At 44.7% G+C, this 17,601-nt stretch overlaps 2 protein-coding genes across 8 annotated transcripts; both read left to right on the top strand.

Moving 5' to 3' along the window:
• The first annotated feature begins 49 nt into the window (after positions 1–49).
• On the top strand, positions 50–5,806 carry adap2 (ArfGAP with dual PH domains 2). 2 transcript variants are annotated; one of them, XM_077009127.1, is made up of 11 exons: positions 50–1,134; positions 1,574–1,704; positions 1,877–1,968; positions 2,453–2,535; positions 3,005–3,114; positions 3,268–3,417; positions 3,998–4,081; positions 4,425–4,487; positions 4,619–4,696; positions 5,047–5,275; positions 5,392–5,806. In XM_077009127.1, exons 1-11 carry the CDS (start codon positions 1,047–1,049, stop codon positions 5,415–5,417), a joined length of 1,134 nt encoding a protein of 377 aa, XP_076865242.1. In that variant the 5' UTR covers positions 50–1,046; the 3' UTR covers positions 5,418–5,806. The 2 variants fall into 2 exon arrangements, with proteins under 2 accessions (XP_076865242.1, XP_076865241.1); XM_077009126.1 differs by having other exon boundaries at positions 58–1,134; positions 5,389–5,806.
• Positions 5,807–6,405: 599 nt separating this feature from the next.
• rhot1a (ras homolog family member T1a) lies at positions 6,406–17,527 on the top strand. 6 transcript variants are annotated; one of them, XM_077009120.1, is made up of 21 exons: positions 6,406–6,850; positions 7,443–7,501; positions 7,693–7,774; positions 7,899–7,942; positions 8,023–8,076; positions 8,186–8,238; positions 8,482–8,590; positions 9,214–9,315; positions 9,469–9,567; positions 9,675–9,783; positions 9,905–10,025; positions 10,338–10,422; positions 10,551–10,696; positions 10,781–10,881; positions 11,340–11,470; positions 11,569–11,652; positions 11,747–11,869; positions 11,984–12,186; positions 13,429–13,551; positions 15,401–15,538; positions 16,380–17,527. In XM_077009120.1, exons 1-21 carry the CDS (start codon positions 6,814–6,816, stop codon positions 16,495–16,497), a joined length of 2,121 nt encoding a protein of 706 aa, XP_076865235.1. In that variant the 5' UTR covers positions 6,406–6,813; the 3' UTR covers positions 16,498–17,527. The 6 variants fall into 6 exon arrangements, with proteins under 6 accessions (XP_076865235.1, XP_076865231.1, XP_076865230.1 ...); XM_077009116.1 differs by lacking the exon at positions 15,401–15,538; XM_077009115.1 differs by lacking the exon at positions 15,401–15,538 and having other exon boundaries at positions 8,428–8,590.
• The last annotated feature ends 74 nt before the right edge of the window (positions 17,528–17,601 follow it).

Below are 17,601 nucleotides of genomic sequence, written 5' to 3'. Positions count from 1 at the left end.
TGCGTCGCTCCTATTGGTTCATGTATTGAGCGGGAAAAACAATCCGGTGTGCTCGGTTACGTTGATCTTGTGGCGAAGATGATCTCTATGGAAACCACACTGATTACAATCAATCAGATCTCTGCCGTTTAAACCAGTTTTAATCCCGAGGCGGTGTGGCGACTCCGCGACGCCTCATATTTCAATAGGGGTACGATTCCCCCATATGCAGTGCTCTTGTGTGGATATGATGAACAAATATTCCCACGGTAAGATTGGGAGAGATCTGTGCTGCTCTAAACCCGTGACAGCGACAATAAAACATTTATTAACAGTTCCGTGACGGACTCATTTCAGGGTTTTCTCATCATCCTCCGAACAATTCACATATCGATATACAGCAAAGAAGACCGTTCACCACAGGTCTTCATAGAGCTTTGCAAATATAAAAAATATATATAAGTTACGTTGACGAATAGATGAGAAGCGATTATCGTGTATAGTATAACGGGCTTTAATGTAGATTGAACATGGGGCACTACGAGGAAGTAGTGTGTTTAACTGCATCAGCTCAGCTCGGTTTTCGAGTACTCGTGCTTACCAAAAAGCAAGTTTGTTGACTGCGAAGAAGAAAGCATAATCTTTTTAGTTGCTGTAAAAATTTTAGGCTTTCTACCTTCCCCGATATACTTAGAAATAACAGCATGTATTCGACTTCTGACAAGTATATTTACAAATTTCACCTTTGCTATGTATTGTGTCGGATATTTTGTTCCGTGTCCTGTAAAATACGTCGCAACTTAATTCTGCTGACGGATAGTAGAGACCCAATGGATAATTTTCAATAAAGATGTTGCGGATGTAAAGTTTGTATACTCGAGGCAGCCTGTGTGTAGTGTCGTCACGGGTCCGGTCCGTCCTGCTGGACGCTGGCAGCGTCCCACCAAATGCGGAATCGAAGACACGCAAACTCACCGCAGTAACCGTAGTTGAGACGATGGAAAACTATATGTAAACCCCCCCTGGGCATCAAAGTGTATAAAGGTTGGTTTTGATCAACTTCTCATATGGCAAATCGAGACAAAAATAAAAAGACTCTTCTGGAATTGGCGAAGCTGGCGGATAACAGTTGCTGTGCGGACTGTGGCGCCCCAGGTGAGCGACAGTTAACTATTCTACCCAGTAATGCTTACACGTATAAAGTCGTGATGAGTTACAGGACCTTTATTTAGTCGGTTGCTCTATTAAAATATCAAGTAGTCTATGTCTCTATATGTGTCACCTGTATTAGATCCAGTCTCGAGGATGTTTTCCTGTGGTACCTTAAAGTAATAATTTCGAGATACTGATTCAGTCTGAATAAATGGTAGCTCAATTCACCATGGGGTAGACAATACAGGCATCTTATTGGTTAAATATGACAATATAAACCCTTTATAGGTTTAATATAACAATATAGACCTCTTACAGGCTTAATATAACAATAGACTACTTATAGGTTTCATTTACAGCTAGGACCTCGATCGTCCATCCCTCCCAAAAGTACCACCGCAGGCATGACCGCTTTAACTTGTTCTTCTTTCATACACTGTAGACCCAGACTGGGCATCGTATAAACTCGGTATATTTATCTGCCTAAACTGCTCTGGAACTCATCGCAATCTCTCAAGTATAAGTCGTGTAAAATCCATACGTTTAGACTTCTGGGATGATGATCTTGTGCAGGTAAGGAAACTGGCTATTCAGCTCTTTAATTGATGGTCACAATTTTAAGAGTTAAATTTAATAACTCAAATGACCTTTGACTTTACACTGAACACTGTTCGGTGTAACAAATATCCTTCAACATGAATACTGTTGTGTTCATGTTCATGTGACTGAATGCCTTCACGAGAAGTTTATGAAAGACAATGGAAACAGACCTGCCAAAGACTTGTATGAGAAATACGTCCCTGTCTTTTATTATCGACCACAGCAACATGACTGTGAGTAAGTAGTCCCTCCAAAGACACTGAAACTTGGAGTTATTTTGCCAGCCATTGTTTCCTTTTCACATGCATTGGTATTGTCATAAAGCAGAATGAGTTGTTAAGGGAAGTTAGAGGCTGTTTAGACTGAAGCTGACGCCTGCATTACTGCACTGCTGCTCACAAGAGGAACTAGTCATGTACTCCTGTTTCAGCCGGGGGACTTTTTGGTGTCAGGCCTTTGAATGTGTTGATATGTCCTTTCAGTTCTCTATATAGGATACAAACGTTGCAGTAAAAGTGTGTGGTTCAACTCCTCCAATCTATCTGTAATTTTAAGTAGTGACTGGGCTTTTAATGTCTTATGGTTCATGGTTTCAGAAAGAAAGGGGAAAAAAGCCACACCTATGCTTAGACTTTTCAGTTCAGTGTTGGTGTGTATGGAGAACATTACCCAACTGTGTGTTTCTGTGTGCTATCTGAGACGGCTCTAACGTGTGCTGTAGGGTACTGAGGGAACAGTGGATCAGAGCCAAGTATGAAAGACTGGAGTTTGAAGAGGACAATAAGCTCAGAGCTTACTCATCAGGTACGGGAGTTGTTCAGTGGCCTTCCCTTTGAATCCTGTGTGGTAAACAGCCAAAAGACAAAGGGAGCTTACATACACATTATGGACTCTGCTGAGCAGGGCAGTCTTCTCTGAGCACTGAAATCAGGGAGCCATAGCAAACTGCATACCATTATTAATAACTACAGAGTGAACCCACTGTATCATGTTCTTTATCTAAATATATTTGTAAATAGTACGTTTACATAAACATGTTTAATTAATTCTGTGATTTTTATGAAAGGGCCACACAGAGACGAACGTGTCCCCTCTGTGTGTATATTAGAGAATCAGCCATATTCAGTCTGTCATGTGTTCATGTATATTTACTTGTTATTGAAAGGTAGCTCTTATCTGTTTGCTACCTTCTAATAACAAGTAAGATTGGTGGCATGTATTGTGGGCCTGCTTTCGCCAGCGTTTCTGTTGTGTTCGTGGCGTCTGCCTCTAGGCCTGTATGAAGGCATGCTGTGGAAGAAAGGGAAGGACAAGGGGCAGTTTCTCAAGAGGAAGTTTGTTCTGTCGGACCAGGATTTCAGCCTGAAATACTACAAGGAGGATGTGAGCATTCTAGATGCCCTCTTAAGCAATTCTTCTGACCACAGAGCTATTTTTGACACAGATCCAGAAATGTTTTCAGTTAAACTGAATAAATGTTTCATATTAGCAGTAGGTTAATAAAACAGTAAAAAAAAACTCACCTTTGCCTTTTAGGAGTCTAAAGGACCAAAGGCAGTTATATCTATAAAACATTTGAATGCAACGTTTCAGCCTGAGAAGATTGGACATACTAATGGACTTCAGATAACATACTTAGTGGATGAACATACCAGGAACCTCTTTGTTTACCATGAAAGTGGTCAGGTGAATGGTATTTTTGTGGTTTTGTGTTTTCTACATTTTGCCTTATTGATTTCATGTTTGCCTCAGTGAGAGGCTCTACCTTAAACTATGTTTGCCTCAATGAAGAAATGTTGGCCTTACATGCTGGTGACTTGTTAACTTGCTGCCTAGTTTTTTAATGAAACAGCCAGTAAACTTTATATTTAGACAAGCTCAGTAATATTACTATTTGGCAGATTTTACTTTTCTAAACTGAGAAAGAGGTATTAACAAGCAAATGACTCATCACATACTGAGTTACTTTAACCTGCAGCATCGGTAGCAGACATTTCAGGCTATTAACTTAGTTTTGGCTGTTGGTTCAAATGTTTAATGGATAACAAAGAATGTTTTTAATTACGGATCATTTAAACTTTTGTTTTAAGGGTTTGTTTTAACTAAGGGTTTATTTCTAAAATATATCTATATCATTCGTACAATTAAAATAGTCATATTTTTAATAGATATGTATTTAACAGCTCCATTTGTAGATGAAGTTTCTCTGTATTTCGCAGAATAATCTGTGCTAGCTCTTAAGCCGTCTTGCCCATTTCCCTTCAAGGAAATTGTAAACTGGTTCAATGCTATCAGGGCAGCGCGCTTTGTTTACCTGAAGACAGCATTTCCTACAGCCACCGATGACGAGGTGAGTCCTTTGTAAGGATGTGATGTCACTTGTAAGGTATTGTTCCAGCGTACATGGTTCACTTGTAATTATAGTATATTTCTTACTTTACACCAGATATTCTAAGTCAGTTAAAATCTTTGCCCCTTATTTATTATGTTATACCATTCGCAAATCAGTGATTAAAAAGTGGACTTTCCAGGTTCCTCTTTTACATCTAACAATGTGCTCTGTGGTTACTCAGCAGGAGCAGAAAGCACCATGAAATATTCAATTGTATTTCCTCAAACTTGATCTTTTCTCACATCCTTTGACTCATTAACTAAGATGTTGTACTAAATAACCATGTTTTTCTCCTTGATAGTTGATACCATGGATAACCAGAAAGTACCTTAAAGAGGGTTTTATGGAGAAGACAGGCCCTTTGGTAGGTTGCAATATGAGACGTTGCAAGAAATCAGGGAGGATGACAGAAATTCCCATTCCTCTAAAAAGTGTAGATCATGATACTAAACATTCACATGCTTATTAGTGTGATTGTGTCTGTTTACTGGACAGCACCGGGAGCCATTTAAGAAGAGATGGTTCATTTTGGATGCCCTGGACAGAAAGCTGCTCTATTTTAAAACTCAGCTGGTAAGAGAAGATGAATCTTAAAACTAAATAGATTAATCCCCCAAAGAGTAAAATGGAATGTCAGTCTTAAGTTTGCTTCACAACCAGAAAGAGAATTCCCTGAGGGAGAAGTGTATAATAAGACAAAATGCAGGAAGACATTACAAATTACAGAAGAGATATTTCATGTTATGTGTGAATATGTATACACATGATCCCATTCAGTGAAAGACTTCAACCACATTAGATTCAGATCACAAAGTCAGATCATCTGCAGTTCATCTAAAATGAAGACAGGATGATCACATCAACCCAGCATGAATGTTCTAAATGCTGACTTATTACTGACACTACATTTGAATTGTTCCCAGGATGCCGTGGAGCTTGGGGTAATTTTCATTGGAACAGAGCATCATGGGTACTCAGTGAGTGAGTGTGTGCCTAAGTGGGCCAGAGGAAACAAATGGAAGTGTGGCTTGGCAGTGGAGACTCCCGACCGGCAGTTTATCTTCATGTGTGAGCAGGAGCGTGAGCGTAAAGAGTGGGTGGACGCTCTGAGGCAGGTCATCTCGAAGCCCATGATGCCCCAGGATTACGCCAGTAAGACACATCACATTTGGCAGTCAAAGTTAAACGAGTGTTGAAATGTAGTGACCCTATGCAGGAGCTGAATGGAACGGCGTTCTTGGCTTATTCCACTTCCTGTTTTCCAGCAGAGGCCAATATCCGCAGGCGAAGATGATGCAGTGAGGTCATAAAAGACGAAGGACGAGCAGTGAGCAGTGGACCCCATCACTGTCCATACAATGCCTGCACATTCCAGCCTTCAGGAGCACAGGACACTGAACTGCACCAGCTGAATGTTTCTACATCATTCACGGCAGGTTCTGAGCTTTGTTCGGAAGTACGTGGGAAGCGTAGAAGGCCGCAGCTCTGCACTGGTGTTGGAGCTCGGAAACATCTGAGTCCTGCCGCCATGGATTTGGATTCACAGCTGGGCTCCCATCTTCTCCATATCAAACCCGGTGGAATCTCCTGTATAAACTGTACACTTCAGTGAATTGCGGTTGTTTTTGTACATTACATAGATAAAATCAGCCTCTGGTTACAATAAAAACAAACAAAAAATGCCATTGCATTCCCAGTATGTTGCAGGTTATTTGTTGTTCCAGTATCTCATGATCCCAAATATGGGAGAGCAGAAAAAAATACCTCTAAATGTTTACATTTGTTTTATTCTATCGAAGCAAACAATGTCCCCTGAATAGATCTCCATTAATAAATTAGACAAGTATTAATTTTGCCTATCTAACTCAACAGTAGGAATAACTCCATGATTTGATGTGAGCCAAACACAAAATGACTTCTTTTGAAACAATCCAACACTTTAATATCACAAGCTTTATGCAATTAAAGAGCTAGAGATAAATGTTATCCTGAATTAATCACATTTTTGTTATATTATTACACGAGGCAATCTCAAATACACTAGCTGAGAAATATACATGTAAATAATAATTCAGCACATGTACAAGATGCTTAAATTGAAGGAAACATTATAGCAAAGGCTACACTAAAATTCTGCCTGAAGTGGAACCCACAGAGAGCCACGATATACACAGCTATGTTATCGCTCCCGGTACACAGGGGGCGGTATTTGCTGCTTGATCAATAAAAAAATCGTTCAAACAAATCCGCGTTTTCCCAACGTCCCTCTTTTCAGTCTGCTGCGACGCTCCGTAGTTCCCGGGCACCGCTTGGCCAGGCGTCTCAGGCGTGTGCTTGGAAAAGTGGTTACGGAAATGTTATAATTTACATTTTCCATAAAGGATAGTTCTCTACATTAGTTATTATCATCTCTATGCATCAATAAAATGGAATGGTGCTGAGTGTCTGTCAGGGCGTAAAAAAGAGGGAAATACTTTAACGCGGGAATAGGAAGAAACATCCGACCGTTTTGCCCTACAGAGCGGCAGGCTAGCCGCTATGCTAGCAAGGCTGAACTGCGCGTGCGCGGGTCATTAGCGGAGCTAGCTGGAGCGCAGTTAGCAGTGCTGCTAGTTCGGCTAACCTGATAGTCACCTAGCTACATGCTACCTGAACGAGTCTCACGTTCGCTTTAACCCAATATCGCAAACATGAGAAAGGACGTGCGGATATTACTAGTTGGGGAACGTAAGTACGCTTAGCTAAATTTCTGTGTTTTTGGAGAAGTGCGCTATAACGCACCTTCGTTTTAAAGCGCGTTTTAGTGTGTGTGTTTGATCAGTGTTGCTCCAGCCTCCCGTCAGCAGCTTCATTCACCGGCACAGAGAGCTGAACCAGAAGGTCCATGTCATTGGTACCGGAACTGTGTGCGATCTTCTAGATCACAGAAACGAAAGTCTTGACAGTAGCCGGAATACTTCCCTGTCAGTGTTTATACTCAGTAGGAGGTGTCTATTTGTCTATGGTTATTTGTCCAGATATGCATTGTAGGGTACATATTAACGTAGATGCACGTTGTCTCTCTGATTCGCACACGTCTGGACTATATGTGACATTTAGCTCTAGTGATGGTGGTGGCGTACATGCCGCAGCTTGTGTAGGGCGGCCTGTGGGAAACGTGTGGATGTTCATGTTGACGCTCCCTGCTGCGAACTGATTGAACAGTCCTTGAGAACTCCTTCCATGTGGGAAGCAGGTTATCAGTCTAGCCACGTACTTTCTGTCTTCCTAATCATAGTTGGATCAAAGTTTGACCAAGATTTCTTTTCCCCTCACACAGCTAAAGTGGGGAAGACATCACTGATCATGTCACTCGTTAGTGAAGAATTCCCTGACGAGGTATTATTTTAAAACGCACATTCAATGATGAGCTGAACTGGCATTGTTCCTTATGTAAATTGTACCAATCTGCCATGTTATTGGATTATTGCTAAATTATAACTCATGGTTTGGTTATACGAAATATTTTTGTTTATTAATTTTTTACTTTACCCTTATGTCTAAACATCTGCTGTGTTGATACTCTTAAGGTCCCCCTCCGTGCTGAGGAAATCACAATTCCTGCAGATGTCACCCCGGAGAGAGTACCTACACACATAGTGGACTACTCAGGTGCTCACAGACGCACGTTTCATCCGTGACCTGCACTGATTGGACAATCCTGTTTAACAAACCTCTGATCTCCTTTCCTCTTTTGTTCAATCTGCTTATTGCCTCACGTTTTTCTACTCCGCAGAAGCAGAACAGACAGATGAGCAACTGTATCAAGAAATCTCTAAGGTGAGCCTGCATTCACAGAAATGTTCACACTGAGCTGTGCAAATGTACATCTCTCTGACTGGCCCTTTGTCCTGTTATAGGCAAATGTCATCTGCATAGTCTACTCAGTAAACAACAAAAAGTCTATAGAGAAGGTAGGCCTGTTGTTTTTAGAGCAAATACTGCAAGAAAGCATTGATATATCTGCTGCCTTTTCACATGCGTTAGAAAGTGGTGTTTCATGGCCTTTTCCTTTTGCTGTAGGTAACGAGCCACTGGATCCCCCTCATCAATGACCGGACAGACAAGGACAGCAGGTGTGTCTCTCTCCCTGCTCTTCAACTGCAGCAACACTGCAGTATTACTAAAATTACAATTAGGTATTTTTCCTAATTGTTTCAGTAAAAGTGGCTTCAGTATTTCATTCTTTTAATCTATAATGCACAATATGTATTACCAAACATTTCTAAGGTGACATGCTGGGCTTATTTCTGAGGGATTTGCAGGGATGACATGACTAATGCACACCTAAAGGAGCAGGCCTGTGCAATGCTTTGCAGAGTGCCGTTAATTCTGGTGGGAAATAAGTCGGACCTGGTGGAACACAGCAGCATGGAGACCATTCTACCCATCATGAACCAGTACTCTGAAATAGAGACCTGCGTCGAGGTGAGGGGACAGACGGGACCCTTTGTGGTTGAGGACTGAGCCTCCTCATACCGCTGAACTTTAACTTTTTATTCTAGTTCCAGGATTATTCAGTGTCTCTGTAAAATGTCTCTATTTGATGGTCAGAGTGGCCCAAGTGAGACTGGTACTGTGAGTTAAATCCCCTCGCTGTTTCGTGTTAAGGTGATGTGCAGAAGTGCAGTAGTGTTATAGAGGACACTGGCATCAGCCAGTGGTTCATGTGACCTACAGTGGCCTGCTGGTGGGATTAGTTTCAGTCTAAAAGGAGAGGCAAGGTTTATTATGCTGTCTACATGGACGTGCAAACCAATATCCCTCTTATTTGGACTGAGCTGTGATTTCTGCCTGGTTGCCCTTGTAATAACTATAGATCAGATTTACTCTTTTATAATTACAAATATATTTACTGTGAATCTACATTCACAGTCATTTAGGAGATCAGTAGGTAGAAAAAAGGTAAAAATGGTTTTGATTTTCTAAAGTTATCATATCTAACCCTTTGAAAATATTCTACCCATGAAGGTGATCTTAGTTTAGCTAAGCTAAGTAAGAACGCATCAGTCAGGCCTGAAGATGTCCGCCACTTTGTTTCCCTTCCTCAGTGTTCTGCAAAAAACCTGAAGAACATCTCGGAGTTGTTCTACTATGCCCAGAAGGCTGTTCTGCACCCCACAGGGCCGCTGTACTGCCCAGAGGAGAAGGAGGTAGGACACATCTGGAAGCTGATCTAGGAGACGTTTTGCCCCCTTTTGGCGTACATAATTTTATTGGTTGTTTCTAAGACAGGGTCCTTCATTCATTTCAGGACACCTGTACTGAATCACAAGTATTGCTTGTTTTCTTTGGTGTGTCTGCAGATGAAAGCATCTTGCATCAAAGCTCTTACTCGAATCTTCAAAATATCCGACTTGGACAACGATGGCATCCTCAATGATAATGAGCTGAATTTCTTCCAGGTATGGGCCTCTCGTATCCCTGTACTGACACTGACTTTGCATGATTACGTAGAAGTGACGTTACTGATGATCAGTTAGCTCAATGGCTAGGTGCCCCCCCCCTACAGAGGACCTGTTTCAACATGCCCCTGGCTCCTCAAGCCCTGGAGGACGTGAAAAATGTTGTGCGGCGGAACATTACGGACGGGGTGAAGGACAACGGCCTCACCCTTAAAGGTGTGGGCACTGACACTGCAGCGTTGGGCCCCTTCCCTGCGTCGGGGGCTCTTCCACACAGCCCTCCTCTTCAGCAGGCACCGCCTCCCTGACCCGGCTGGTCTGTCTCTCTCTGCGACAGGCTTCCTGTTCCTGCACACGCTGTTCATCCAGAGAGGACGCCACGAGACCACGTGGACCGTCCTGCGCAGGTTCGGCTACGACGACGACCTGGAGCTTACGCAGGAATACCTGTTTCCGCTGTGAGTCCCACCCACAGACCCGTCGTTGTTTTACAGTAGCAGTAAGCTCAGTGACCTCTGTTGAAACAAGTCATGCAGTGTAAATGAAGTAATGAGGGGGGAAAAAACCTTCCGAACATTCATATGTGCTGAGTGCTTGAATAGAACCCTGCTGCACACACCGCAAGTCCTCCCTTGACAAACCAGTCTGGCAGAATTTTGTAGTATTGCTATGATGTGTCTGTGCTGTTCTCCTATAAGACTGTCGCTGGCAGGCAGGGCCCTGCTATGATGAGGCCACCTTACCTGCTTGACTTCTTTTTGTTCCGGCAGCTTAAAAATCCCTCCAGACTGCACCACGGAGCTGAACCACAATGCTTACCTGTTCCTGCAGAGTGTGTTTGACAAGCACGACAAGGTGCGTACATGACCGCAGGTCAGCCTGCCCACCACAGTGAGAGTGTCTGTTTAACTCCTGCTTCCTGAGCAGGATGAGACTTAGAAGTTCTTAGGTATTTTTTAGATACCAGTAAGTCTGTGTTTCAGGACCGGGACTGCGCTCTGTCTCCTGATGAGCTGAAGGACCTGTTTAAAGTCTTCCCTTACATGCCTTGGGGCCCTGATGTCAACACCACCGTGTGCACCAATGAACAGGGCTGGATCACCTACCAGGGTTACCTGTCCCAGTGGACGTGAGTCCCGGATGCACACGAACACCCACCGCCCCCCTTAATCTCTCGGTTGTGTCATGATAGACCTTCTGGTCTCCCACGCAGGCTGACGACGTACTTGGACGTACAGCGCTGCTTGGAATACCTGGGTTACCTTGGTTACTCCATCATTCACGAGCAGGAGTCACAGGCGGCCGCCATCACAGGTGCGTGAGTGTGTGAGGGGACGTAGACACACCGAGACGTCTGTGTAAATACCGCGTGCACCGTGGCCAGCGCTAACGTTCTTTTTTTATTTTATTTTATTTTAATTTACAAAAGTACATATAACAAGACAATAACAATACTCTGGGGTGAAGAACATATGACCAAAGGGTAAAATAATACAAAGGAGAAAAAAGGGAGGAAAGGGGGGAGGGATGTTTTAAATATTACAGTTTTTGTGTTTGTCCATGAGTGTGTGATTGTATGTGCCCATACAAGGTGTGGTGAGGTGAGATATATGCAGATATATAAGTTAAATATTTGCTTTTTAGTGTTTGTTTGTGTTAGTGTGTGCATTCAGGTGCACATATACATATAAGATCTTTAGTATGTTTTATGTTTAGATGTATTGTATTTGTATGTAAGTGGGGGTGTGCTAACGTTCTAATGCTCGACGCAGTGACCAGGAACAAACGCATCGACCTGCAGAAGAAGCAAACCCAGCGCAACGTGTTCCGCTGCAACGTCCTGGGAGCGCGGGGCAGCGGCAAGACCGGCTTCCTGCAGGCCTTCCTGGGCAGGAACCTGACCGTGAGTCCCGCACGTCACCACAACGCAAATCTGACGAATGTCCACATCACTTTTTCTGATATTTTCATCGCCCCCCTCCCCCCTTCCCCTCCTCACAGAAACAGAAGAGAATCAGAGACGACCACAAGTCCTACTACGCCATCAGCACCACCTACGTCTACGGGCAGGAGAAGTACTTGCTGGTAAGTCACAGTGGCGCACGGGTGTATTTGCAGGATGACGATGGTTTTAATCCACATCTGGTCTAAAACTTGTCTGTCTGCATCTCTGACTCAGCTGCATGAGATTCTACCAGACTTCGAGTTCCTCTCAGAAAACGATCTGGCCTGTGACATCGTGTGCCTGGTGTATGACATCAGTAACCCCCGCTCCTTTGAGTACTGCGCAAAGGCGTATAAGGTGTGTGATCCAAAACACAACAAAAAATAAATACAAGCCAGTCAAGTCGTATACACTGCTGTGGGAGTGGTTTCGTTGGTGAGTGAACCCCGCCCCTGTTCCCCCCCCCCACAGAAGTACTTCATAGACAGCAAGACCCCGTGCATGTTTATCGCTGCCAAATCCGACCTGCACGAGGTGCGGCAGCACTACGCTCTGTCGCCGCTCGACTTCTGCCGGCGACACAAGCTGCACCCGCCCCAGCCGTTCACCTGCAACGCAGCCGAGGCGCCCGGCAAAGACCTCTACACCAAGCTCACCACCATGGCCATGTATCCGTGAGTAGACAATCCCAAACCCCGCCCCTGCTCACTCCCACATGGCTCCACCCCCTGCCCCAAACCCCACCTCCTGCTCACTCCCACATGGCTCCACCCCCTGCCCCAAACCCCGCCCCCTGCTCACTCCCGCAACAAGCTGCTGGACCTTCTCTCCTTAGTGTCTGTTTAGATTTGAAGTCTTTTGACCTTCTCCTCCTGTCTGAGCCTGTTCTGCTCTGTCAGCCTATTAGAGGAGCGTTTGGCTCATGGAACCTTTAATAATGAGAATTCAAAGGGATCAGAGGAAAGTAAAAAGTGATCAGAATTGTATTTAACTGCAGAATGTCATTACCATTTCAGCGTCACTCCTGTTGAATCAGATTTGGTCTAGTCTAGTGTTTAAAAGAAACATCTTCAGGGCAGAGAGCTCTGGTTTACGTTCTTAAAAAGGCTGAACTGATGTGTGTTAGCAGGATTGCTTTGTTTACTCTGTTCAGGAGGTTGATTAAAACAATTTATAGACATGTTGAGTCATTGCTCTCCTTTGGACTGAAATATTGATTTTAGTTCATTTAAGAGTGATTCCTTCTAAGACAGAATCGATATGAAATTCATGATAATAAGAAGTATATCCTCCTTCTGAGGAACACCTTTGGGACTGGCCTTTGGCTCCTTCTGAGGAACGCCTTTGGGACTGGCCTTTGGCTCCTTCTGAGGAACGCCTTTGGGACTGGCCTTTGGCTCCTTCTGAGGAACGCCTTTGGGACTGGCCTTTGGTTTCTGCAGTTCTAGCATCCCTCAGTGTCGTTGTGGAGCTCTGTTGGGTACTGTAGTTGACAGCCGCTGCTTCGTTCTGTGTGTAGTTTGTAGGTTTGAATGCATTTGTCAAGACTTTGTCTGTAAGTGTGTGTGCTAGCCTGTAACATGTTGCCTTCATCTCCCATTTGTTTGAGTTCCTTCAGAGCCCGTGATGCTCAACACCATCCTCCTGAGGAGGTGTTACACAGATGAAATACGTTTTCTGAGTGTGTGTTCACGTCACTGTCTGGGTTTTACGTCCTCATCCCGCTCTGCATCCAAGCGTCGCGCTCTTTCAAGAGCCGCTGGGAGGAAGAGCAGGATCTCCGTGCCTGAGAGAGGACCGTCTGGGCTTCAGCTGTCCTGGACGTGTGACTTCTGACCTGCTCTTTGTGTGTGTGTGTGTGTGTGTGTGTGTGTGTGTGTGTGTGTGTGTGTGTGTGTGTGTGTGTGCGTCTGCAGCCACACCAAGCTCCGCTGCAGGTGTGTGTGTAACAGGTGCACCCTTTGCCTCTGTCAGAAGCTGCTGAGCCGTGAGCTGCTACAGTCTGTCAGGGCCCAACTCCACAGTGCTGTTCTGAGCAGGTGTAGCCCGGCCCCGCACACCCACCCGCCCACTTCCAGAGTGCCAGGGCCTCCTTTAACATTCGCTTCCTAACGTGCCTCCTGTGGGCTGGCTCGGCGGGAGCCCCGCCCCTTCACTTTGCATATCCACCGGCTGGGATCTTGCATGGACTCTTGGTGTGTTCCTCTGCTCTCTTCCCACGCTGCACTCATCACACGGGGTCATGTGTCAGTCTTGTTGGTGGTTACTGTTGTAGCGTGGTCTGTCCTGCCCTGCCAGGACGAGCTGTGGTTAACACCTACGTGCTGAACGCCTCCCTCTTGTGCTTCAGCACGGTCGTCCATGTCCTGGGCTCTCTCATCATGGCCTTGCTAGCCAGGAAGCGAAACCCCACCTGAATGTCACCCCTCACCACACACAAGGGCTGCAACTGTGAACTAAATAAAATCGGAGGACTTTTGATCTGTTCTACTCTACTGCAGCACAGTGGTCTTGGTCCTCCCCCTGATAAACCACCCAGATCGCTGCTGTCTGGAAGCCCCTCACTGGGCCTGTACTGCGTAACACAGACGTTGTGGCGCGTTATCTTTCAGTGCTCTAGCATGGCTTTCATTAGCTTCTAATCACGATTCACAGCGTTTAAAGTATTAATTTAAATATAATTTACTGTATATTTGTTCCGTTAATGGGTTTTGTTTAATCTGCTGAGGTGGATATGCAAATAGACAGTCTGTACTAACATTGTCATTCCTCCTGTCGCAGGGAGAAAGACCACCTGAGCACATTTCAGTCTTTCTAACTTCGCTTCTCCATGAATCGTTTTGTCCCGTTTTAGTTCCTAGACAGTTCCTTGCATCGCATTCTAACAGATGCTAAGCTAACATGGTGCAGGTCATGGTGCATGAGAAGAATGCATGGGTTGTTTCTAGGCTGCTTGAAGGTGAACAGATTTCATTAGGCTAAGTTTTGAATTTAGTCATTTGGCAAGACCTCTTATTGAGAGCGTTTTTTAAATCCTTGGTCTGTTGGCTTTAAGTTTGTACTTGTTAACATAAGGATTGATGGTCTTTTTTGTGAAGATTTCAGATCTGCATTGTGATATTTCGAATGTCCTGAGTTTGGTGCTGTCATGGTTGTGTTCTCTCCCTCTAGGTGGTTCTCCTGCGTCTGGCTGGCCCTCTTCCTTTTCACATTGCATGTCTTCACCTGCTGCTAACCCAGACTTGCACGTCTCCACCACTCCTAACCACAACACCTACTTCTCAGCTTTGTCCTTGTAGGCATTTAACCTGAGAAAGGGTTAAAGTACACAGGGTGGAGTGTCTGCATGTCTGCGGTGTGTAATGCTACTTATCAAGCCTGGCGCTTTTGGTATGTATGGATCTCTATGAAGAAACGTGTTTCTTGGGGTTGCTGGTTTGGTGCTTGTGTGTGTTGGTTTGAGTGGCTCTTCAGAATCAGCAGGTAACAGCCACCATGTTCACCTATGGCCAGTGCAATATGGAATTATAATAAACAAACCAAGAAGGCCAGTGGCTGTTAACAGTTGGACTCTTCCTTCCTAAGCCTGGTCTTGTCTTTCTTAAGCCTGCTCTCACATATATGTCCTAAGTTCTACAGCATGCTTTGATGTTTGATGGTGTGACTCTGGATGGCATGCTAACAGGAACATATTGGTGTCTTCCAAGCTCACCATCTGAAGATTCCCGAAACTTCTGCAGAAATGATGTTAAACTTCAGTGTTCAGTCACGCTGGGCTTCGAGCTGTCTTTATTAATCTGCTCATTTAAACGGGCTTCTCTCTGCGTTTGTGAATGCATGCGGGCCGGCTCGTGGCTGTAGTACGGTGTCTGTGTGCATGCGTGTAAGGTTGGGGCCCTGGGTGGGTGAGCAGGGCGTGTGTCTTTCCACTGATGAGGACTCCCGCCTCATCCGTCAGGTGCACGCGGTCAGCTTTGTAGAGGACTCGGTCTACATGGAGTCATCTGTCGATCCCCCGGGGCCCAGGTAAAAACCGGCTTCACCTGGGCCTCTGTGTGAGGGCCGTGCTGCTCCGTGCCCTTGTGTTTGCTGTCCTAAAGGTTTCCAAGCCTTGTCCTTGTGCAGTGGGGCGCAGTTTCAAGGTGTTGACACTAGGTGTCCTCTGGTGTTGACTCTGCTGCCAGTGTGACGGATCATATAACTTGTGCATTGCTATTTTTCTGAGTCTTGGGTTTGGGCGTATAAGTCAAAGGCAGAGCATATTCTGGTTGGATAACTGTGTTGTATTCAGTCTGGTTTTCGTTTCTAATGTCTGGAGGTTTTAGACATTAGGTTCTGGAGGCTCTTTAGGCATTGAGAGAGCTTCAAAGAGGCAACATAGTAAATATGTTCTAGTTAAAAATGATAAATGTGTGATTTCTTTGTGCTGAGGTAGAATTCCACTACTTCTCTCAGTGTGTTCATGCTGTGGTGACCTTTGCCCTTTTGACCTACTGGCTTGCTCTTTCCCCCTCTGCTTCTGCTACACCCTTTTGAGCTTTTCCCCCAGCAAAACCTACCCCACCCACATACCTGCACCATACCTCCACCCTCTGGGCTGGGGGCTGGTGGCTTGGAGCTGGCTTTTTAGGGAAAACCAAATGACAAATCAAACAAGTGTGATTTTCTGAGGCAGTTTCCACCTCATCTGAACCTTCTATTTGACAGAACCTTCCGCTGTGGTGAACAACGTGGCATCGCCAGCCCTCATCACTATTTTGTATTGCAGAAATTGCTACAGTTTGATTTGTCATTTGTCAATGACCCTCATAAATGAATCAAGAATGTGTTATGACTGTGTCTCTCTCTCTCTCTCCTCCCCCCCCAGTCACATGACCCAGGCGGACCTGAAGAACTCCACGTTCTGGCTGCGGGCCAGCGTTGGGGCCACCGTCTTTGCCGTGCTGGGCTTTGCCATGTACAAAGCTCTGCTCAAGCACCGATGATCCGGGCCAGCCTGCATGAGACTACCACTCTGTCCCTTTAAGAACAACCATCCCCTCTCTCCCTCCATCCCTCCATCTGTCATTCCTCTTCTGAGAGGAAATGAACTTAGAATAATGATAGCTACGTTTTATATATTTGAAACTCAGTACATCCTTTTTTTCTAGCCATGTGTCTTTTCCCTGCCGGCTGGAGTTCAACCGATACTTTTCTCGGCCATCGTGTAAAAGTGGTAGAGAGGCTACAGGCGATGCCCGCCCGCCACAAACGGAGGTGCTCGGCATTTTTAAATCACACATACTGATGTTTTTCTGGTCAGTATTAGCTGGCTTGACCCATATAAAGCAGTCGATGCAGAGACACATTGTTAAATCATAGGGAAGGAAGCGTTTGTTTGTAAATGTAAACAGATCCGGGGATTAGCGGTGGGAGCCAGGTGGAGGAGGAACTACGCTCGCATGTGCCTGCTACAGGCGGATGCCAGAACTGAAGCCATTTCACACACGTCAAGAGTCATGATGCTTTTGCGCACGATTCAACTGTATTAATTTATTATTAACCTTGTTTGTCAGTGTATTATGAATGTTGTTGCATGAAGTAGGTTCAGTACACAGGATTTATTTTTATTGCTAAGGTTTGTTTTTATATTTATGATTTGTCGCTCTCCCAGTGGCCCCTGTAGAGATACTGTACAGAGACAGCGGGTTATAAACTTGCCTTCACGTCAGCAGGATGGTAAAGAGCCAGTGGCTACCGGGGATGCTCCAAACCCTCTAGAACATTTGGATTCTGTGGTCAGCTAGGTGGAACATGGTCTCTATGAGAACTCAGTTCAGCTTCACGTTATAGATTTACTAATACCTGTCTAGTCAAGTTACCACTGCACCAGGTGGTGGTGTTTTGTTTTTTCTCTTTTGTTTAGTGTCATGTCTCACTATGCTGTTTTCACTGCAAATCTCCTAATTCAAACTCATACAACTGTACTCGTTTATGACCTTTCAGACATTTACAATAAACTACTGTGTGGTCCAGGCCTGACTTAAAATATTCTTTAAATGCTCCTTACGTTCATCATGTTCACTTTGTATAAATATTGTAAAATACTT

The sequence above is a fragment of the Brachyhypopomus gauderio genome, chromosome 6, assembly GCF_052324685.1.
Source record: "Brachyhypopomus gauderio isolate BG-103 chromosome 6, BGAUD_0.2, whole genome shotgun sequence".
Classification (NCBI taxonomy): domain Eukaryota; kingdom Metazoa; phylum Chordata; class Actinopteri; order Gymnotiformes; family Hypopomidae; genus Brachyhypopomus; species Brachyhypopomus gauderio.
Note: the sequence above shows the minus strand (reverse complement) of the source record. Positions and strands in the feature narration are given on the sequence as shown.